This window comes from Adiantum capillus-veneris, chromosome 20 (assembly GCF_014529385.1).
Source record: "Adiantum capillus-veneris isolate H3 chromosome 20, ASM1452938v2, whole genome shotgun sequence".
In the NCBI taxonomy this organism is placed as follows: Eukaryota; Viridiplantae; Streptophyta; class Polypodiopsida; order Polypodiales; family Pteridaceae; genus Adiantum; species Adiantum capillus-veneris.
In genome coordinates, this window is record NC_140950.1 from 152,041,666 (window position 1) to 152,064,673 (window position 23,008).

Genomic DNA, 23,008 nt, shown 5'->3' on the forward strand with positions numbered 1-23,008 from the left:
AAAGTGCTCATGATGATTTGTATCTAAGACCCTCGACAAAAATGTGATTGATCAGTGATTGATGTCTTTTTGAAAGTGTTGGATTTGTGGAGTTTGGTGCCTGAGTACATAGAGTCAGTGTCTACTGAAGAAAGTTTATGTCCTTTGTTTGTTTTACAGGAGTAATCAAGGGCAATTGCAATTCTTTCATGAGGGGGAAATGTCACAAGTTGGTGACGTGGCGCGTCAGCCGAGCGGACAAGACTTGAACCCAGAAGGACTTTAAGATGTGGTCGTGGGGCCTAGGGGATTAGAGCTTAAAAACAACCCTGCCCAACTTATGAGCATCGGCCGAGGGGCCTAAACCCAAAACATCAAAAGCTTGAACTCTTGCTGCAATTTTTGCAAATTGCGTTGACATGATGACGTGGCAAGCTGTATGGATTTTCGTGTTTTGTGCTACCAAATTTTGATAGTTTTCACGTGGGCTTTTGAGAATAGTTGGGTGCCATGTGCTTTAAGAACCGAAGCTTTTGGGCTCTGCTTTTGGGGCATCCCTTGTAAGTTTTGAAGTCCCCAGAGGGCCTCACTTCAGAGAGCATCTGGACGTAGGGTCTCAGAGAGAGTTGGATGTCACAAAGTGATGACGTCACGTGCCCAATTGGAAAGAATTGGTCGAGTGGACAAGAGGAACTGAACCCAAAAGATAGCGAGGGGCCTTTGGGGGGGGGGGGGGGGGGAGGGGGTAGGGATTAAAAATCCCAACCCCTACCAACTTAAAGAACTTATGAGCACAACCTAAAAATCCAAAAGCTTGAACTTTGGGCTGAATTTCCATAACTCCTGTTGTTTGATGACGTAGCAAATCGTACGAAATTCTGTGATTTGCACTGGCTATTGATGTGGCACTCCTGTACGGATTTCCGCAAAAAGTGATGGCAGATTTTGGAGATTTTGCGCAAGCTTTTAAAGAGCAGGAGCTTTTGGTGCAAGAGATTTTAGAATTGGAGTTTTTGGGACTCTGCTTTTGGGCATCCTTGTAAGTTAAAAGAGCCTAAAACCTGAAAATCCAAAAGCTTGAATTTTGGGCTGAATTTCCATAAATCGCGCTGGTGATGACGTAGCAGATTGTATGGAATTCCGTGATTTGCAGTGGCTATTGACGTGGCACTCCTGTAGGGATTTCCGCAAAAAGTGCTGGCAGATTTTGCGTAAGCTTTCAAAGAGCAGGAGCTTTTGGGTGCAAGAGCTTTTAGAATTGGAGTCTTTGGGACTCTGCTTTTGGGCATCCCTTGTAAGTTTAAAAAGAGCCCACAGGGCCACTCTTCCGTAGAGCATCTCGACGCAAAGACTCAAAGAGAGTTGTACTTTGCAAAGAGCAATGATAAAGAAATACCGAAAGGGGTGCCAACCTTTGGGGCCAGTGCGTCTTGGCTCGGAACTCCGCCGTGCTGTATCCTCTCTCTCTCTCTCTCTCTCGTCAAGTTCAGTGATTTTGCAGTTTTTGTTTGTGTGTTGCTATTGATTTCTTGCTTAGAGTGTCCAAGCCTGTAACAATGGTATCAGAGCTCGAAACAATTCTTCTTCTACCGAGGATGCAGCTCATCATCCTCTAGTTCCAAAGAGGATGAAAAATAGCGAGAAAAGCAGATTTTTGAAAAAGTCTAGAAGGCACAGAGAGCCATCTAGCAGTGGAGGAAACTTCATCCTCTGTCGGTAGTTCAGACAATGAAAAAATGGACAAGAAGACCAAGGAGTTCAAGGATGGGGGTCAAGCACTCAAATTTGACATGTTTTCAAGCTAGCAAGACACGAGCCCTTGCAGGAACTTCCTTTGGTCAGGTCGCGACACTCAGATTGCCCGAGCCAAGGTGGCTTGGTCGGTCATCACACTTCCTTGTTCTCAGGGAGGGCTTGGGATCATTGATCCAGCACAGCAGAGTAGAGCCCTTCTTGGGAAGTTCGTCGTCAGAAGACTTCTTCCGGGCGAGGAGCCCTGGAAAGAGTTCTTGCTGCAGAGGCTTCGTGCCAGGGTGCCTCAGTCAGGAGGCCCTTGGCAACCTTCGACCAGATGGATCTTTACAGAGTTGCGCCGAGTTGGTTTGAGCAGGAGACTGGAGGACCGATTCGCTGTGAGTTTGCTTCGTTCTTGGGAGCTCTTACGGCGTGGCCTAGAGCAGAGCGAGTTGTAGTAGAGGCCCCGCAGGTAGCAGAGTGCTGTTTCCAGAGGATCCGAGTTGTGGGCATCTGTGGGAGGACTTGCGTCATAGACCCTGACCCAGCAGCTCTTGAGAGAGGACACTGGAGGCTATGGGCTTGGGAGTGCTGTCCACTGGCACGAGTACAGTGGGATCCTGGTGAGTGGCTATGGAGGGACCCCTTCTCTTTTGCAGACCACCCAGGAGTCCCTTTCTTTCAGTACACTGTTCGGCTTGGACGTCATATACTTGCAGCGCAGAGAGAGGCCCGCCCCGCTGCAGCACGTCATTGGCAGGAGGAGGGCCTCACAGTTGAGTTCTTGGTAGCTTTTTGGCAGAGGCTGTGGGACTCCAAACAGCCGAGGCGCGTCACTTTGTTCCAGTGGTTGGTTGCACACAGAGCCACAGCAGTTGGGAGCTGGCTTGTGCATAGTGGTCTCTCGGCCGCATGTACAGCTTGTGACCAGTTGGTGGAGAGTCAGCGTCACTGTCTTTGGGACCGTCCCTCGGCCTAGCAGGTGTGGCTACGAGTTCTTTGGCTGATGCCTGCCCTCTCCACGGCTCGACAGTACACTTGGGGGGCAGCGGCTTGGTCCACCCTCACGGGCCCGGCACTTCAGTTTGAACTATCTTCCACCAGCAGGATGATAGTGATACAGGGGGGGCGACCTACACTCCAGCCTGCTACAGATCTTACTCCACAGGAGTGGAGCAGTGAGAGAGAGGAGTGTTGGGAGCTCATCAGCGGCTTAGCTCTCTGGTTCATCTTGCGGGCCCGTTGTTTCCGCATCTTTGAGGCTCGCACCAGCAGAGACTGTTCGTGACTTTGGCTAGAGCTGATCCATACTCTCAGAGGACAGCTTGAGGGACTACAGGGCAGCTCCGACCGCATGCGGGAGCGCCGAGAGGCTTTCCTTCGACTCTGGCGCCCTGGGCCTTTCTACACCATGGTCCAGGGGGTGCTCAGATGGCACTACTGTCCACCTGTGTGGCTCTTCCCTCCTCCCATCTCTTGATTTAGCCCCATTGTATATATGCTGTTTTTTCATTGGGAGAGTCTCCCCATCATGCTTGTTGTAGCCCTCTCCTGCAGAGGTGGATATAGCCCTATGGGCAGTTTTCATTAACTAATAGAAGGATCTTTTTCTCGGAAAAAAAAAAAAGACACGAGCCCTTGAGTTCATACAACAGTTTGACGTCGCCTTTTCGGGGGGGGGGGGTTGTTTCTCGAAACGCTCCAAGTGTTAGGTGCCACGGAATGAATGTTGTATTTTCTCAAGATTAGTGATCTTTATTTCTCAAGGTTCCTTTTAGTTCTTAGGGAAAGAGAGAGCTTTCCGTCTTATGGAGAGTGCTTTGATCACGAACAAAGTGAGTGGATATTGTGCGTGCAAGTGAATGAGACTGAGAGAAGGAGAGAGAAGAGATACGATACCCAAGAGGTTGTAAAACCCTCCTCCGAAGGCCCCACTCTCGTCGGCGAGAGTGGTCTACTTTGATTGCACAAAGGCGTACAATGCGTATGCAATGGATTGATACAATGGGACTATGCCGATGACGACGACGATTCGATGGCTGAAATCTAAGATCTTCTAATCGCTGAGTTCTGGGACTGTTTCGGTGGCTGAAATTGATTGTTTTGGCTGCGTTTTTATGGCTGAAAATGGGGGGACATCTGCAACGGTCTAGGGGCTGATCTGCTACTGTGTCATAGGCTGAAAACTGCGAGAATCCACCTGCTGAATTCTGCGTTTTTGCTACTGCTGAGCTGGCGTTTTTGACAAGGATGAAAAAACGCTGAATCTGCAAGTGATGGTGGCGTTTTTGTCAAGGCTGAAAAACGTTGGCTGGGATGTATTTGCTGAGGTTGGAAAACGCCAGGCAAGAGGACTTGTAGGCGATGGCTTGCTGGGAGGAAACGCCAAGGGAAGGAGTGGATGGCGAGGGTCTACTGCTAAGGGGGGGTACTGCTGAGAAGTTGCCTGTTGAGCGGGAAGCTCCTGCTGCCTCTTCTGCCAGAAAGTGCTAACTTGGGTTTGCTTTTATATTAACTTAGCAAAATTGCCCTACCTACTTTTGTTGGAAAGTCACTTAAAAAGAATAAGTGAAAATAACCAATAAATAGGAAAATAGGCTAAATGCACTGGAAAATTCCCCTAACTGATGCTAATGGATTCTGATGGGAATTCCGATGATCATGCTATGTCCAACCGGAGGATATGCATCTATGCTAAGTGACTGGGCATGCACGGTCTACGAATAGACTCACAAAAGTGCCAGATCACTGCTAATCTAGACTTGACTGAACTGACTGAACCCTGCTGTGGTGTAGCTTGTCCACGGACACATAGGGTTGGGATGTGTCACGTGACACCAAGGTGCGAAGGGTGTCATCTTACTTGGAAGGAAACCCACAAACATGGTGGTCTACTCTATTGTTGCATAGAGAAGCACCTAAGAAGTCGATAAAATTCAAGAGAGTTTTCACTTCTGCCTCGATAATGGAAGAATATGAAGATGTCATCACGGCTTGGCATCATCTGAGAATGACTAAGAAAGACACCTTGGATGACTAGTGCCAAAGGTTTTGGGATACCTATTTGCCAATGTCCTCGTTTCGGAGGGTCACTTTGAAGGACCAGATAGAGCTGTCTTGTTGTAGATTGCCAAAAGACATTCGACGGTATTGTCTGCAACAAAAGTCTAACTCCATTCAGAGACTTATGGGACATGCCAAGCAAGGTTTCGGTATGCATGCCGGCTCATTGACCTATCCTATGGACAAGCCAAGTGTCCACCTCAACAGGGCAAGAGTCTTTCAAGGAAGAGAAAGAACCAAGGGAACGCCAACACGACCGAATAGCATGACAATGAATTCGTAACGATAGCGCTCAAACCCAAAGGCCGTCCTGTAATGTCTCGCTTTGAAATCCTAACCTAGTTGATGCGAGGCACAAGAAATTGGATCTGGATTATCATCTAGTTTAGAGCTTCTTTCTTACAAACAAACAAAAATTCTTTGGGCCACAAACACAGGTACAAGCGGGGGCTAAATCACAGTTGTACCGCCAACTTTCCTAATAACAAAGATGCTAGGGGACTTCCTAGCATGAGCATTTTCTGCCATTGGATAAACCCAAAGTTGCATTGCATATGAACCTCCTCTTCTAGTCACTTATTATTAAGTATTTATCAAGGGATATTTGAATGAAAAAATCGTGGGGGCTGGCTAATGACTGCTCCACCCAGTTGTGGGGAATACAAAAGAAGCACATTGCCTCCAACGTTTCCTCAGTAGCACCATCAGCGTTTTCAGCAAGGACAGTTTGCCTGGCGTTTTTGCCTCGACCCAGACAACGTTTCAGTTCTCAGCCCTTGGACAGCAGCGTTTTTTGAATTTTCCCTGGACAGCAGCGCTCTCAGCCTCGGACAGCAGCGCCTCCGATCAGCCACTGCACCCGCAGATCCTCACCGAGGTTGTCCCATCGCAGCAGGTCTGTTAGCGATCAGTTTTCAGCCCATCTCGGCATCGGCGTTTCCAATTTCCAGCCATCAGATCACCTTGCGTTTGCAGTCTCCGACCTCACCGTCATCGACCTCTGCATAACCTCCCAGTACCACCACAGTAGCAAATCCACGGCGGTAGAACCATCATTCTAGATCTAAGCCCTTCAGTCTCGTGGTCGGCATCATCGTCATTGTCGTCTTCATCGTTGACATAGCCATCATCAAGTACCACAACATCTAAAAGCATTGTACCAGACCTTTGTGCAATCTAAAGGAAATACCTCTCTAGCAATAGAGGGGGGGGGCCTTGGAGAAGGGTTTGGGACCCCATATGGTGTCATTTCTCATCTCAGTTTCACCCACTTTGTTTTGGTCATTGCACATTCTCTCACTAAGCACGGAAGGCTCTCCCTTCCGTTAAGTAAAACCTTGAGATCACTAATCTTGAGCCATACACCTTCATTCACTTCCGTTGCACATTACACCTAAGTTGACGCTTGATGAAAAATATGCTCAAGGAATGTTAGGAGGTAGGTTAACTCTTGAAGAACGAGCCGAATATGCACCAGACAAGATGTTTTGAGTGTCACACTAAAGGTCACATTACACGAGATTGTCCTAAGAAAGCACCTAAAGAACCCACAAAATCCACGTCATCTGTAGTGTGTGTGTGTGTGGGAGCATATATTGTTACCTAGCTCTACACCCACTATTTGGCACTGACAACGTTAGTGGGGTTGTAATATTTGTCTGTACTATGCATGTTGGAGCTGATGACTATAATGTCTTGTCGATGACTATCATGAGTCTATACCTTGCACTTTCCTTTACAAGTGAATTTAGGATTATCTTGGATTCATCTAGGTATAAAGAGGGTTCATTGGGACCCTGCAGAGTGTCATTGTGTCTATTTACATATAATTTGATCTCTCTCTAGGTGTATATTCATGATATTTCATGTCCCCGTATCATAGTTGCTGGGATTTTTGTACTTGTCCTTTTCCATTATGCCACTGACTCATAAGTGGAATGTATCAAACAGGATCTGTTTTCTATAGGCCAGAGACGCATGTACGTTTTGTAATAACTGATGCTGGACGTGTTCATTACCCACTGCTTGTGATAGTGTTGAAACTTGCTTGATGATTTTTTTCCCAACATATGTTCGGTTTGTGATAGTGTCTTCGGCATGTTAAAGTTGGTTGGACAGTACATTGAATATGTCCAGGTATTCTAGACCATTTGGGTTTAATGTTTTTAATTTTCTTCTTTCTACCTCTTATGTGGCTAAGTGTACATTTAAGCTACCATTTCCAAGCTTTTAATTGGCTGATAATGTCAGCACAAGAATTTTAGTGCTTGGATAGCAAACAAGCTTGAGCTTGCAATAAGGAAACATAGCAAATAATGTTGTTTTCCTATGCAGCATTGTTACTTTTTGGTTTTTTGTGGCTTTTTTTGAAACTTAAGTTTTTTTTTTTGTTGCTGGGTTTTTTGAGCAACGTGGAACAATATTTGTGTGTCATGTTATGATATATAATGCGGAATCTGAGCTTTGTCCAAGAAGGCCATCAAATCATGTCAGGTAGACAGTAGAGAGCACTGAGTGAAATGAAAAAAATTTGGGTGTCCATATTTCTCTATCATCTTTGTATTGTTTAAGGCTGCTTTGCTAAGTGGTTTCAACAGAAGTGCAAGCTTTGACAGAAGAGCAAGCTTTGATGTCATTACATGAAGCTGCATTTATTGCTGCCCGTCTGCTGCTGAGATGCAATGTTCTGTTTTGCTTGTCAGGACAGTTGACTCCCTTGGTGATTGTGTGGGCAAAGTCTTGTCTACGTAGTTGATAGAGGAAATGACGTGCATGGTACTATCAATCCTGTATACTTGATCGTGAAACAAAATAAATGGTAAGTTAGCCTGCAGAAATTACACCTTGGTTGATTGCAACTTGTTTAATTGGGTCAAGACACTAACTCAACTTGTTCTGTGAGGCCAAAAACTGTGTTAGAAAAAGCGCTTTCAAGCATGGAATAATACAAGGGTAATTTTGGCACCGTGATTTTTCCATGTCATGAGTTGGCACAAGGAGTTAAAGTTATACGTTTGTTGTAAGGTTACAAAAAAAGGGAAGGCGGTTAGATACCAACATGAAATATTGGGAAAACAAAATCTCCCTCTATTATGTTTTCCCTCCATGTCATGACTTGAAACAAGGACCAGAAGCTATTGACATTCCTAGGGAGGCACAAGATTATTGGAGAAACTTGAGGATTAGAAGCAGTTTAACATTAGTAAATATTGTCTCATTGTGATATCAAGACATTTTATTAGACTCTTTTCTTTGGGGCAGGGAAAAAGGTTCTGATGGGAGCTTTCTTTATTTTGACCATGGAGCACAGTATTTTACAGTAAAAGATCCCATGGTACAGGGCCTTGTTGACAACTGGGAGGCAGCTGGCATTGTTGCAGAATGGAAAGGCAAATTTGGGACCTATGATGCAGAGACAAAGAGGTTCAGCGAAGATACAGTGAGTGGTATTTTTGGACAAAAAAGTCTCAAATGGTGCTTTTTGCAAGTGCTTGAAATTTGTTAAGGTTTCTATATGACAAATTGATTGCTACAGGATTTTTCCAAGAAGCGTTATGTTGGTGTCCCAGGCATGAATGCCATCTGTCAGACTTTGTCTCAGAAGCCAGGTCCTCCAATGGTCTATTCTGCTTGATCAACATTATTTTATACTGTGATTTCTAATGATGAGAGTGAAGGCTCTGAATGGTGGCCATTGTACTTTGAGCTATGCGAGATAATGCATTTTGTACTTTTGAGCTGCGTGAGACAATGGTGGCTCCTTGGAAGTTGGGCTGTTATGAGTAGGAGCATTTAACCCTAGTTACAAATGCTTTCGGCTTTCAGTTCAAAAGAAGGATATGTTTATCCTTTTATTTCTGGGATGCCAAGGGTGTTACAGCTATGGCAGCTCTGCAAGGTGAGGAGTCAGATGTCTCCTGGATTTAGAGAAGCCCTATGGCAGAGTTGACAGGCCTTCCTTGAGGGCGCTTTGAAGTGGTGCTTAACTCCTATTCTCTTTGTGTAAATCTTGACATTTGGATGACACAGACACCTTGCATATGTTATTGTCTCATAAGTCAGTTCTCTCTTTGGTCTGCTACTAAAACCTATGATCATTTACCAACATGCTGTACCACCACCCTCCTCCCTCACCTCTGCATTCATGCATGAAGAAATACTGGAGTCAGGGTCCTTTCGTGAGGCTGGGATCTCTCTGCGTAGGACTGTTGTAGGAGTGGAAATTGCGTGATGAAGCTTGCTGCTTGGCTTGCTTAATGGTTTGTTTTGTCCACAGCTTTTGTGACTCTCAAGAGGTCCCACAATTATGTGTGTGCGCTGGATTGTGAACGTCGAGCAAGGGTAGGGGTCACATACGTCCAACTTAATAAGGAGCTTGGTGCAGATCGTATGGTGTGAGCACAGCACAATCAATGTAAACTTAATTTATACTTAACCTGGCCAATCTTTAGCAACCTTAGGAGGCCTGTGCTCTTCCCTGCAACATATATGGAAACAGATGGTGGGCTTTGGAAAAATTTGAGTTATCTTTGCAAGCATTGAGGTTCAAAGGAGAAATGGATATACTGGTAAAATTTGACGATGAAAGTACTTATCAGACATTGCCGAGAGCGAAGCACACTTTCGGAATGAAGATGTGAGAAAGCACATTATTGCTGGCCTGCAAAAGATGAACTCATGTATGAGAAAGTGCAAGTGATGATTAAGGCTGAACGGAGCCTTATGAGGAAAGAGATTGAAAGAGAGATGTAGAAGGCAATGAAAGCTTGCAAGAATGATACTTTGTACACATGAGGCAATGACCTGCAAAATGAATTAGGTGAATTTTGAGCTGAGATGTACACAGCCTCAAAGGGAGATATGCACTCCATTTGAGGGCAGAGGTGAATGTAATGGAATTTGTGGTGCAAAAGAAATTGGAAGATATACTTGCTCCTTTTGAATCTTGGAAGTTGAAAATGGAGAGTGCGTAAGTGAGAGTTGGCTCTGGAAGTGGATGTACATGTCCATTGGCACTACGAGTAATGTGCACATGGCAGCAGCGTCACCATGAAAACGCGTTTCTTCAGGTAAGGACAGGTGAAATGTTTCGGGCCTTGAAACGTTTCGCTCACCAAGTGAAACACAAGCCGTTTCACTAACAACAACTCACCATAGTTTTAGTTTCAAAGTCGCTAAACGCATGTTTCGGTCTCACGTTTCACTGTGCTCTCATTTTGAACTAAAACGTTTCGTGATGAAATGCCGCGTTTCAGGGTGAAACGTTTCGGCCTTGAAACGGTTCGCGGTTACGTTGCATGGCAGTTAGGAAGACGTGGTCAAAGAAAACTTCAGCAAAGAGGTGAGAGAGGAGTCACAAAAAGAGATGCAAATTGTTCACACTGCCTTGGAGGAAGAGAAGATGAGGCATGGACGTTGCTTGAACATACGAGTGATTGGCATCCCCGAATGGCCCGCCTCTTATCTTGAGGAGGAAGGCATTATGTAAGAAGGTTGGCTACGAGGGGAGGGCCCCTCCCCTATGAAGAAAGAATGGAGTGGTTCAAGCAAGGCAAATGCTTCACATGCCGAGAAGTGGGACATAAGTTTGTTGAATGCCCTACTAAAACTTCCTTCTAAAGCTGTGGAGAGCGCAAAGGAAAGAAAGTGGTTGAAGGAATAAAGGGAAAGACCTTGAATTAAACGCTAAAGAACTAGTTAGTCCTGATTGTACACGCATCAACAATTTCTAAGTTAATAAAGAAAGTTCGTGCTGGTGAAAGCAACGGTTGAATAGAAGTTGAGAGGTTTCTCATTTATTTTTGAAAGAAGGATCACAATAGATTGAGTAACTGGTCTTTAGATACTAAGTGGTGACACACTTTGAAGTATCTGCAAGCTAAAGGAAATGTAAAAGGGTAGTTACTGAATTAATTGGAGGTGGGCCAAGTGTGACTTGGTTGCCGAACAATTTGGATAGAGTGGCGGATGAATTGGTAGATAACCCTTAGGTTTGGGATCTATACCTTGAGACCTTTGGTTTTGGAGATTCCAAGGAAAAAGCTCGGTTAGGTCGTTTCAGTAGTTGATTTGGTGTAGTGCCTGCTTCATAGAGGGGAGCACTCTGTACGGGCGTGGCAAAAATGAGCACCTGTAGCGGTTATAATGTGTCGTGCTCTTAACAGTGGGTGCTCCTCAGTGCAATGTACGTGAAATCTCACTCCAACAACATAGAAACACTGAAAACACTGTAGACAATGACTAACAGAGCGAACACAGTGACTTAACAATAGAGCCTGAACAGCATGGGACTCGACTAACTCAAAGGAACCAATACACACTCTGGCATGGCAACACACACAACTCCACGCCCAGAACTCACGGGTACAATCGGGGTGTCGAGGCTCAAATGTGCAGGGATGTGCAGACGTGCAGTGCATAGACTCAAGACGCCAAACTCAAGATGCTCAACCATACAAAGTAGATGATGATGATAGAGTATTCGACGACTCGAACCAACCGCACATATGTATCTCCTGAAGAGCCACCAATGGCTAGCAGATATCCCAATCCAGCGAAGCCTATCTCCAAACTGAGGTGCTGGTGATCTGGCCATGGTGTCCACTAGATCACCGTCCGTATCACTTGCCACGTGTCATTGCCCAGTCGAGAGCTTGTGCAGTGTGAACTCCAGCCCAACTGCAACTAATTGCTTGTCTTGTGCCAGTGACACTGTAGCCCTCCTACAAGGTTCCCGCCACAAGACCACTCACCGTCCCGGTAAGAGAGAACACTGAAGCTGGAGAAAACACTGAAACTAGTAGAGACCACTGAAACTAGCAGAGAATCCTAAAACTGTCACAAATTGGTGACGTGGCTAGCCCCTGGACACACACACACTCCTGTTGACTCAGGCTAACAGACACGTGGCATGCCGTACGGAACACCGAAAATCACGCTGATGACGTGGCAGGCAGTACGAACGCTTGGAATTTCTGCCGCAGATACACTGACGACGTGGCAGTTCGTACGCTGTATGGAATTCCAAAAATTACGCTGGTTGATTTTTATGGCAGCTTTTCAGCAAATTGCTCTTGAGATTAAAAGCTTTTGAGTTTAGAGATTTCTGGGGCTCTACTTTTGGGCATCCCTTGTACTTATAAATAAGTGGGCAGGGCCTCACTTCTCAGAGCATCTGGACGCAGAGTCTGAGAGTGAGCACCTGCCTACTCTCTTGTACTTTGAACACAGATTAATACAAAAAGAAATACCGAAAGGGGCGCCAGTCTTTGGGGCCAATACCTCTGGGCATGGAACTACACCGGGCCGTGTCAATTTTGTGAACTGTTTGGAAGTGAATCTCTGTTGTGTCGCAGTAGAATCGCTCTCTGGCGGCAATTGCGACGGTAATGAATTAGAGATATAGTCACTAAACTCTCGCAAAAATGTGTAGCAAGCTACAGTGTCACTTCACAAGACAGACAGTTGGACAGTTAGCTACAGTTGGTCTGGTTCACACTGGAGGACCTTTGGGCTGGGAGTGACACGTTGCAGGTACCTACAGCGGTCTAGTGGACATCGTGGCCAGGTCACCACCACCGCTCAGTTTGGAGATAGACTTAGCTGGCTGGACATTTATGGGCCGTTGGTGGCTCCTATGGTTGTACATATCAGTAGTCGTTTTGGGGAGTTCTATCTTATCTTGTATGTAGTCGTCTAGAGAGAGTCTTACACAGAGCACGGCTTCACCATCCCTGCACATCTGAGCCTCGACACCCCATTTGTACCTGTGAGTCCTGGGCTGGAGCTGAGTGTGCTGCCACGCCAGAGTCTGTACATGGTTCTTTGAGCTAGTCGAGTCCACATGTTCTGGTCCACTGTTGTGTCTCTGTTGTTATCCATTGTTTCTGTGTTTCATTCTGTTTGAGAGAGTTTCCATTTGTTTGAGTGAGATTGTCACGCACATTGCACTGAGGGGCACCCACACTGTAGAGAGCACGACACATTATCCGCGCTACAGGTGCTCTCATTTTGGCAATCACGGTGGGACCTCAACTGAAATCTCACTCTGTGAGGTGCAAATCTTGAAGCTGGTTAGGTTGATCTAGCTTCGCATGCCTTCTTCGCCGACCTTGCTTTGCAATGTTCCCCTCTCACCTGGTCCATTAGTCCTTGGTCTAGTCCTTTCTCGCCCTGGTTCAACTTATCCTGGTCCCTGGTCTAGACCTCCTCGACCCTAATCTAGTCCTCCTCGTCCCTGGTCTAGACCTCCTCGACCCTGGTCTAGTCCTCCTCGTCCCTGGTCTAGACCTCCTCGACCCTGGTCTAGCCTTCCTCGTCCCTGGTCTCGTCCTTGGTCCAGCCGAGTCTAGTCATTTACCTGGTTGGTTTGGTGGAGTCTAGACCTGTCACAAGTTTCTTGCCCAAACTTGGTTGGACTGGTGGTCACTGCATGACACATACAAGGAGGTCAGTTGAGCGTCAAAGCCCACTACTGAGCCCTCTGAAGTACTATCACAGAAGACGACCTTTGACACCTTGTAGAAATCCTTCAACCTCATCACCTATACCTCCACATATCACATCACCCATTCCTTCATCAGGTTCCCCATCTTCCCGATCACCTTCTCCAGAAAAGTTCTCACCCATTCCTTCGTCATCAGGTTCCCCATCTTTGCGATCACCTTCTCCCGAAAAGCTCTCTCCTATTCTGCTACAGCAAGCTATTGTGCAACAGACCCAGCAAGGAATCATGGAGCCACTAGCTAGTGTTTTGGCCAAGGTGAACATCAAGTTTCCTACCTTCAAAGGGCTTTCTTCAGAAGATGCTGACGACCATGCAAGAAGATTTGTATCTCTCTGTAGGGGACATGGGCTGAATTGAGAAGATGCTTACTTGGTACTATTTCCATCCACCCTAGATGGCCTAGTAGATAAATGGTACAGCCAATTTGCAGAGAACCATTTTGCAACTTGGGCAGCCTTAAGACAGCAGTTCTGTGCAGCTTTCAGGCTGGGTGACTACCAGGAGAAGGTGTTGGATGAGTTGGCCAACATGGTGCTCAAGCCTGAGGAGACCTTTGCGGAGCTTATGACTAAAACTAAGTCACTGGTGGCCAAGCTTCCCCAACAACCCGGTGAATTCATGGTAAAAAGTGGATGGAGAAGGCGCTTCCCAAAACTTCTCAGCAAAAACTCCGAGAGAGTCTCCGACCCGACGCCACTCTTGACGAGTTCATCGCAGCTGCTACTAGAATAGAGGGGGCTAGGAAGCTCTTCAACAACTCTCCTCAAATAGATACTCCCTCTGTGTTCTCTGAAGGTAGTCCTACTGATCCTTTAACTTCTTTACGCAGGGAACTAGAAGCCCTAAAGCTACAACGAGCTCTTCAAGAGGAGAGGTCCTTCTCTCTTAGACAAGAGAAGCCTACACATAATGAGGCATTGGAACAGATTAAGCGCGAGTTAGAAGAGCTCAAGTGTCAGCAAGAGACTAAGGCTATGGTTTGGTGTAGCTCATGCCGCTCTCCAGGGCACCCCCCACAGGAATGCCCCCTTCGGGTTTACTGCCACTTCTGTGAAAAATCTGGACATGAGGATAAGGATTGTTACTACCTCAAGGGATTGCGACAAATACAACAAAATCTTGGTCCTTCTCTCCAACAAGGGCTAGCACCTGTATCCAACATGGTCTCACCCTACGGCCATCAAAACCAGTTGCCTCCTCTGCTGACAACACCCCCTATGCAGCAAGGTATGCACAACAACTTTGCACCCCACAGCTTTTATCATGCCAGTACTCCCTCAGTTCCCCAAAGTTTCTACACCTCAGCCTCCAACTCCGTGCAGCAACCACCTCGTCCCCCGTTTCGTCCTTCCAATCGGCCCATACTCTGCTACAGATGCGGAGAATTTGGGCATTATCAGAGCAAGTGTCCTTTACCCGAGGGGTCCCCTCCTTGTCGTCATTGCCCTGATTCGAAGGATCACTACAGTAAGGATTGTCCCAAGCAAAGGGCATCCACGTCTTCAGGCTTGACTCAGAACCAGCCCAAATTCACCTTTCCGAAGATAAATTTGATTACTGTGAACACCGTGCCGCAACCTTCACCTGCTACTCATGTGGTTAAGCCTCTGCAAGTGGAGGAGCCTGCTGGTGTCCTTACTCGGGCACAAAGAGCAGCTCTTGGTCTCAGTCTACCCGCAGGTCCACCTCGCCAGTCTCCACTTCCTCAATCTGGTCTACCTGACCCAAAGGACAAGTCCTTCCCAATTGCTCAAAGCAAACCAACTTCCTTGTTATGTGACATTGATGGAGCCTTCTTAGAAGTTGTGGCTGACGTGGAACAGATTAAGGTCCCAAAAGGAGCCCAGTTCGAAGGCGCCAAGCCCACAACAGAAGCCATCTTGAAAAATACTTTTCAGCAGGTGTCACTATACGACATGCCAAGGCTCGATGCAACACTTAGAAGTGACAGCCTGTCAGTCATTCAGTCTCTGTACCCGGGGGCTGGGCCTAGTGGCGGGCACCTCCCTGTACAGCCCTCAGAGTCCTATTTGATTTCCTATCCATCTGCTCCCCTCACCGATTATAAAAGTCCTCGCCTCACTGTATCTATTCTTGGGCACCAGCTATCCGGCGTCATCGTTGATGGAGGATCTGGAATCAATTTGATGCCCGAATTCACTATGATGGCCTTAGGTCTAAAGCCTACCCGACCTGCTTCTTTCACTGTTACATTGGCTGATCAGAGAACAGTCTACCCAGTGGGCACAGTCGACAAGGTGCCTCTGAAGGTACAAGATTTCACTTTTAACTTGGATTTTGTGGTAGTTAATCTTCCCCAGGTAGAGGGAGGTTATCCCTTGCTGATTGGTAGGCCATGGTTGCGACATACGAAAGCACTTCACGACTGGGGAACCGACGCCATGTGGATACATACTCCTGGCTCTCCAATGCAACAAATTCGTCTCGAAGGAGGTATGGATACGGTCGTTCAACATAGCTCTTTGTCAGTAGAGTCCAACCCTGACTTGGAGCAGCCGGTCCCTCCTGATGGGTCCGATGAAGACTTACTGCAGTGGTTAGAAGCCACCTCTTCGATGCCATGCTATGTAGTCTCTCTTCAACCTTTGCCAACAGATTCACGCTCTCCCCCTGATCCTACATCTGAAGCTACACCTGAAGCCAGTAATCCCAGTCAGCCAAGAGAGCCAGAACCAAGTGGACTAGTCTTAAGTGAGCCAGAACCAAGTGGACCAGTCTCTGGTGCCCATCCTTCAGAGGGTCCCTTGATGGAAACCGTCGGCCTGGGTGAGCCTATAACCCACCATAGAAGGGGAAAAAAGTCTCCCTTGCAAGAGTTGGCCAACACCGCAACTCCCTCCTTAGCCTCTACTCCATCTGACTCTCCACCAATGCCGGAGCACTTTGAGGTATCTGAGGATTTACCATTTGCAGAGCTTCCATCAGGATGGTTGCAGGAAGAGTATGCTGATTTCAACATTGATCAGACGCCAGCTCATAATGTCCAAAGGCTAACAGAGGCGGCACAGTCTTCTCCCCCTGACGCAGCCTCGACCACTGCACCGCCTTACCCAGTTAGAGAGGTCAACCTAGGCGGCCCTGACAACCATCAACCCATCTTATTAGCCACTTGGTTATGAGATCACCCCGCTCTACTCGACCTGGTAATCTCCTTCGTGCGCTCTTTCAAGGATGTGTTTGCCTGGTCTTACCACGATTTAGAAGGAATCCCAGTAGAGCTAGGAGTCCACACAATTCCTCCGGTTGAGGGGGCTAAGCCGGTCAGAGGACGGGCTTACAAACTGAATCCCAAGTATGCAGAAGCAATCAAAATCGAGTTGGAAAAAATGCAAGAAGCAGGTATTATTGTACCAGTAGAGCACTCAGAATGGTTGTCTCCTATGGTTATTGCCCCAAAGAAGCAGTCCAACAAAATTCGAGTTTGCGTCGACTGTCGGGCTCTGAATAAGGTCACAATCCCGGATGGATTTCCGACACCTTTCACTGAGAGAGTCCTCGAAGATGTCGTTGGCCATGTACTATATAGTTTTATGGATGGGTTCAGCGACTACAATCAGTTAGGAATACATCCTGACGACCAAATCAAAACAGCTTTTGTGACTCCCTGGGGTATTTTCATCTACACCAGAATGTCTTTTGGGCTTAAAAATGCACCGCCTTCTTTCAATCGCATAGTATATCTCATCTTTTGTCCTCTGCTTACTGATCACCTTCGCATATTCATGGATGACTTTTCCACCTTCTCGGCTGCTCAATGTTCGACCCCAGTAGAAAATCTAAAGGAGCATCTTGCTCAGCTCTCTGCAGTCTTCCTCAGGTGCAGAGAGGCACGGTTGAAGCTCAATCCGAACAAATGTCATTTTTTGGTCACAGAGGGTACACTGTTGGGCCATGTGGTGTCTGCTCAAGGTTTGGCACCTGACCCAGAGAAGATAGTGGCCATCTTGAAGTTACCTCCTCCCATAAATCCCAAAGGTGTTAAGAGCTTTGTGGGCCACACCGGCTATCATCGCAGGTTTATACGTATGTATGCACAGGTGGCTCAACCATTGACCCGGCTCACCAGTGCTGCTGTTCCCTTCCAGTGGTCAACACCTGAGGCCGAAGCATTTGCATACCTCAAAAAACGCCTCACTGAAGCGCCTATTCTAGTTGCCCCGGATTGGGCCCTACCTTTTCATGTGCATACAGATGCCAGTCTGCTGGCTGTGGGTGCTGTGCTGACTCAGCCTAGCAAAGAGTTCAACTTGGATCGCCCTGTACATTATGCAAGTCGCCTGCTCACCAAAGCAGAGCGAAACTATAGCACCACAGAGAGGGAAGGGTTGGCTATAGTGTATGCTCTACACAAATTTCGTCACTATTTGCTAGGGGTCCACTTCACAATTATCACTGATCACCATGCCTTGCGCTATCTGCTTAATAAGCCACAGGTTGCAGGTCGAGTATGGCGATGGCTCCTCCTATTCTAAGAGTTTGATTTTGAAGTGGTACTCCGTCCTGGTAAGCATCATGTAATGGCTGACCACCTCTCTCGCATTCACACAGGTGAAGAAGCTATCGGGATTGCGGATGACTTTCCAGATAGCAGTCTTTTTAAAATAGATACAACACCAGAATGGTACGGCGAGGTCCTACATTTTCAATCTACTGGGCTGTACCCAGAGAAGGCATCCCCACTGCAAAAGAGGAGATTGCTGTTGAAGTCCAGGCCTTTCACTCTGATTGGGGGCCAGCTCTACAAAGCGGGACCAGATGGTGTTCTGAAGCGTTGTGTCTCGCCTCATGAGGTGGGGCATATTCTGGAGGATGCCCACAATGGTCCCACCGGTGGCCATTACCTTGGTCACATCACTGCCCAGAAGATTCTACAGAGTGGTCTATGGTGGCCCTATGTTTTGAAGGATGCAATAGCATATTCTAAGGTTTGTGATGTATGCCAGCGCTGTGGGCCGAAGCCAAGTAAGCAATCCAACCGTCCTCTGCAGGTTTCGATGGCGTGGCTACCTTTTGAGAGATGGGGCTTGGACTTTGTGGGTCCAATATATCCCCCGGCTCAACTAGGTAATCACAAATATCTGTTAGTGGCTACAGACTATGCAACAAAGTGGCAGAGGTACTTGCGACAGTAGATTGCACTGGCAATACAGTAGCCAAATTTTTATATGAAAATATTTTATGCCGATTTGGATGTCCCTTAGAGATCACCAGTGATAGGGGAAGTCATTTTGTCAATGACATGATCTCAAATTTGCTGGCCAATTACAAGATTTTTCATCGCAAGTCGTGCTCTTATTACCCTAGAGCCAATGGGCAGGTCGAGAGCACCAACAAGGTTCTGATCGCCCTACTGAGGAAAGCATGTCATCTCCATCCAGCATCGTGGGCTCAGGCTGTGCACGGCACTCTTTGGGCATACCGCACATCTTTCAAAGCAACAACGAATCAAACGCCTTTTCAACTCGCTTTCGGTTTGGAAGCCATAGCTCCATTTGAGTTCAACTCCGGATCCCCTAGGGTGGGCAGTCTGCGTGCAGGTTCGGCTATGGAATGTGCTTCTATATCCCGTCTCACCTTATTGGAGGAAAGCCGTCGCTTAGCTTCACATGCTCTGCAAGCGGAGCAACTTCGTCGCAAAGCGTGGCATGATTGCCACCTCAGAAAGCCGAAAATAACGCAAGGCACATTGGTGCTACTCTATCAGGCAAAATATTTGAAAAAAGCAAAGAAGCTGGTTCCAGCTTGGCAAGGGCCCTTCGTGGTGGAAGAGATTCTGCCACAGGGGGCTGTGCAGTTAGTCACCTTGACAGGAGTTCCTTTGCCACTGGTCAACGGATCCAGGATCAAGTGCTATCACTCGCCCTAATCATATACAAAGCTAATGATGATAGCCATCTCACCAACATATGATTATCAGCTTCCCAGCTCGGTAATTCTCTAGGGCTTATCATCTTCATCTCTTCTCCAAACTTCATCATGGCAGTTCTTATCTTGGAAAACTCCCCTTGTTTCACTGACCAATAATTGACTCTGTCTCTGCTACATTCTGTTCTTGTAATTTTCGAATTCAAGTCTCATTTAATAGCCATTTTAATTATGGATAGTGTTCGCAGATTTAAGCAGCTCAATTGCATCTCCCTTTCAGCATTTAAATCTAGCTCTTCTCTCCTCCCTGTTCCTTCCTTTTCTACCGCATTGGTCCCTTGCTCAATAAGTATCTTAGCATTTCTTAACCTTCCCCGTGTTCTCGTGTGTTCCTTGGCTTAAATGGAAACCACATAACCCTGCGGTAAGAATCAGCCCAGATTCTTAATTCCCCTCACTTTTTCCCTTATCTCCACCTCATCCTAGTCATTCTATTCCCCGCCCTTTTTTCACCTATTTTACCCCTATACCACCCCTCCTCACTTCAGCCCTCGCCCTCTCTCTCCAGCCCTCGCACTCGACCTTCCCCTATCGACCCCTAGCATCAGCCCTGCAACATGCGCCCCTGCCTGAATTGTTAGAAAAAAGAATCTTGCCCAGAAACCCTCTCGCCTCCTACCCTATACCCTCGCCCCCTACCCTCACTTAAACCCCTCGCCCCTACCCTCTCCCACACCCCTCTCGCCCCTACCCTTAACTCTCGCCCCTACCCTCTCCCTGCCTCCCCTCTCGCCCCTACCCTCCCATCTCGCCCCTACCCTATACCCTCGCCCCCTACCCTCACTATACCCCTCTCGCCCCTACCCTCTCCCACACCCCCTCTCGCCCCTACCCTTAACTCTCGCCCCTACCCTCTCCCAGACTCCCCTCTCGCCCCTACCCTCTCCCACACCCCCTCTCGCCCCTATCCTCCCCTCTCGCCCCTACCCTCTCCCACACCCCCTCTCACCCCTAACCTCTCATAGCACCCCTCGCCCCTAACCTCCCAACCTCTCGCCCCTAACCTCCCACTCTCGCCCCTACCCTCTACCTACCCAATTGCGCCCCTGCCTGCCTGTCTTTTTTGGTTTGAATTCGACCCGACCTAAATTACTCAGCCCTTCTGTCCAGCCTCTGCATACAATCCTAAACGTTTTGCAGACCAAGCTGCGGACCGTGTGCTTTTCCATCACTTTCTACTCAAGAAAAGAACGTGTCTACTCAACTAATTGCTCTGTTTGTCATCCAAGACCCCACCATGGCAGGGGGTAGCAAGCAAGAGAAACAACACGAAGGAAGTAGCAAGAAGAAGGTAGAGTTGAAGAGGAGGAAAGCTCTGGTTGAAGAATCAGAGAGTGAAGCAGATGAAGTATCTGCAAGCAGCAGCAGCCATGACATAGATGACTTTACCTCCAGTGACCCAAGTGATGAGAGCTACAAAGCAGACTCAACAGCATCTGATGATTCAGATGTAAATTCCGAGTCAGGTGCTTCCAGTGATCAGGAGGAACATTCAAAGGTGGCTCAGAAAAAAGAAAAGCAGCAAATCATCACTCATGAAATAAAGAGGCCTGCTTCTTCAAAAAATCGCACAGCATTCTCATTACATTTTCATATGCAGCAACCTCGACCATCTCTCAATGAGGTGCTTTCGACTGCTCAGCTGCGGACTCTGGGCCTCACAGCATTGGCTGATGCAAATTTACCTGATACTGTTTCAGCAGAATTGATACATCAACTGTTGAAAAACTTTCCAAAGGTCCGGGGTCACAAGCTAACAGCTACAAGGCTTGGCCATGCCATGGGTATGACCAACTTTCCAGCTGTGAAGTCTACTACTCGCACTTTCTCTTTGTTGTCCAAGGATGCGACAATTCAAGCATGTCAAGAGCTATTGAGCTCGGATCACCCAAATTATGAGCGAAACAGACGGCTTCTCGCAATCTTCAAGTATTACTTTCTGGCTCGGGATGCCAAAGAAGACAAGGTTCAAACAGATATTCTCACTACATTCTCCCACTGCGACGGGCTATACTGTTTAATCCACACTTTCCCGTGTGGATTCCACCAAATTCTCTTCAGCTCTTTGCATTCTAGGGCTAAAAGATTTCGGGCCCAAGTGCAGTCTGTGCAGTTAACTTTTAGATGTTTTGCGGCACCTCTCTTGGCATGGATCATAAACATACCTATTAACATAAATGAAGTGGATGAGGAACAGGGAACCTCGAAAGGGAAAAGGAAAACCGTGAGCATGCAGGTTGACCCCATAGTCACCAAGAAAAAGAAGATCAAGGCGAAAGTGGTGAAGGATACAGTGAAGTCTGTACTCTCCTTGCCAGTTTCTGAGAGCCAGCAGACTAGGGTACATCTTCAGCGTCATACGTCTACTTCTACACCTGGTTCTGCTGTGCCGGCACCAGTGTCTACTGCCGCTCCTCAGGACAGGATGGTCACTTCACCCATACAGGATCCTCTTCCTTCTTTTCCCATCTTCACTCATACACCGGTCAACATATCACTCGCTCCACCTACAACAACAATCTGCGAGGCACCTACTACACCAAGTGTCCCTACTTCTAGCTCGCCGGCAGTGCCACATGTGCGTCCTCCAGCATCACATCCATCTGAGGGATCTTCAGGTAGGACCGACTCCACTTCTCTGTTTCAGCTTTCAGAGAAGTTGCTTCAGGACTCCAGAGCTGCTATTGCCACCATCGAGCTAGGCGCGGAGCAGCTAGCTGCAACCCACCAACATCACTCCGCCACATACGCAGCTATGGAGGGATCTCTGCGAGTTGCCGAGAGTGCCATCGCAGATCGAGATGCAACGATTTTTGCACTACAGCAGGCATTGAAGATAAAGTCGAGGATTATTGATGACCTAAAAGCACAGGTGCACGAATTTCAAGAAATGCTTATGTATGATAACAGGCCTACACAGGCTCCTGTGGGATATGGATGGACTGGGCCAGGGATACAGGTCCAGAATCCAGCAGGCTTTGGAGCGCCAGCAGGTCCCTCTCAGCCCTCTTAGCAGTTCATGGGACACTACCCACAGCCCCAGTTCCAGTACTTCACTCAGCAGGGGTCTCAGGTCCAGATGCCACACATGCAGAGCCAGAGTGTTCCTTGCTGGGACGGTGTTGCTGGTGCACACCGCCATGGTTGCGTTACTAGGCGTCCGGAGTTCACTTCAAGGCAGGTGCTCCCATCCGCTGTGCAGCAGATGGCTGCTACAACCACAAGAAACCAGGTTATGCAAATCACAGTACAGCAACCGAATAGTTACACTATCGATGTGATGGCTCCTCCCGATCCGGATACTTCTGGAGAAGCAGTGGCGACGACACTTTCCCTTGGGTGACAGGATTGTGCTCTTACCCCACCTTTCATTGTACATAGAGTTACTTTTGCAGTTTCATTCAGTTTTGGCTCACCGAGACGGTGACCAGTCTTGTGGCGGGCAACCTGTAGCAGGCTACAGTGTCACTTCACAGGACAGGCAGTTGGACAGTTAGCTACAGTTGGTCTGGTTCACACTGGAGGACCTTTGGGCTGGGAGTGACACGTGGCAGGTACCTACGGCGGTCTAGTGGACATCGTGGCCAGGTCACCACCACCACTCAGTTTGGAGATAGACTTAGCTGGCTGGACATTTATGGGCCGTTGGTGGCTCCTATGGTTGTACATATCAGTAGTCGTTTTGGGGAGTTCTATCTTATCTTGTATGTAGTCGTCTAGAGAGAGTCTTACACAGAGCACGGCTTCACCATCCCTGCACATCTGAGCCTCGACACCCCA

General features: G+C 47.5%; 1 protein-coding gene across 2 annotated transcripts in view; it reads left to right on the forward strand.

Annotated features, from left to right (window-relative positions):
* The window catches only part of LOC147433412 (uncharacterized), a 126,443-nt gene that overhangs the window by 30,849 nt on the left and 72,586 nt on the right, over positions 1-23,008 (forward strand). The window contains exons 3-4 of one of the 2 annotated variants that reach the window (XM_086492981.1): positions 8,038-8,215; positions 8,312-8,384. In XM_086492981.1, coding sequence (XP_086349107.1) covers positions 8,038-8,215; positions 8,312-8,384 — 251 coding nt within the window. The remainder of the gene's footprint in view (positions 1-8,037; positions 8,216-8,311; positions 8,385-23,008) is intronic. The other variant, XM_086492982.1, reaches the window with a different exon arrangement.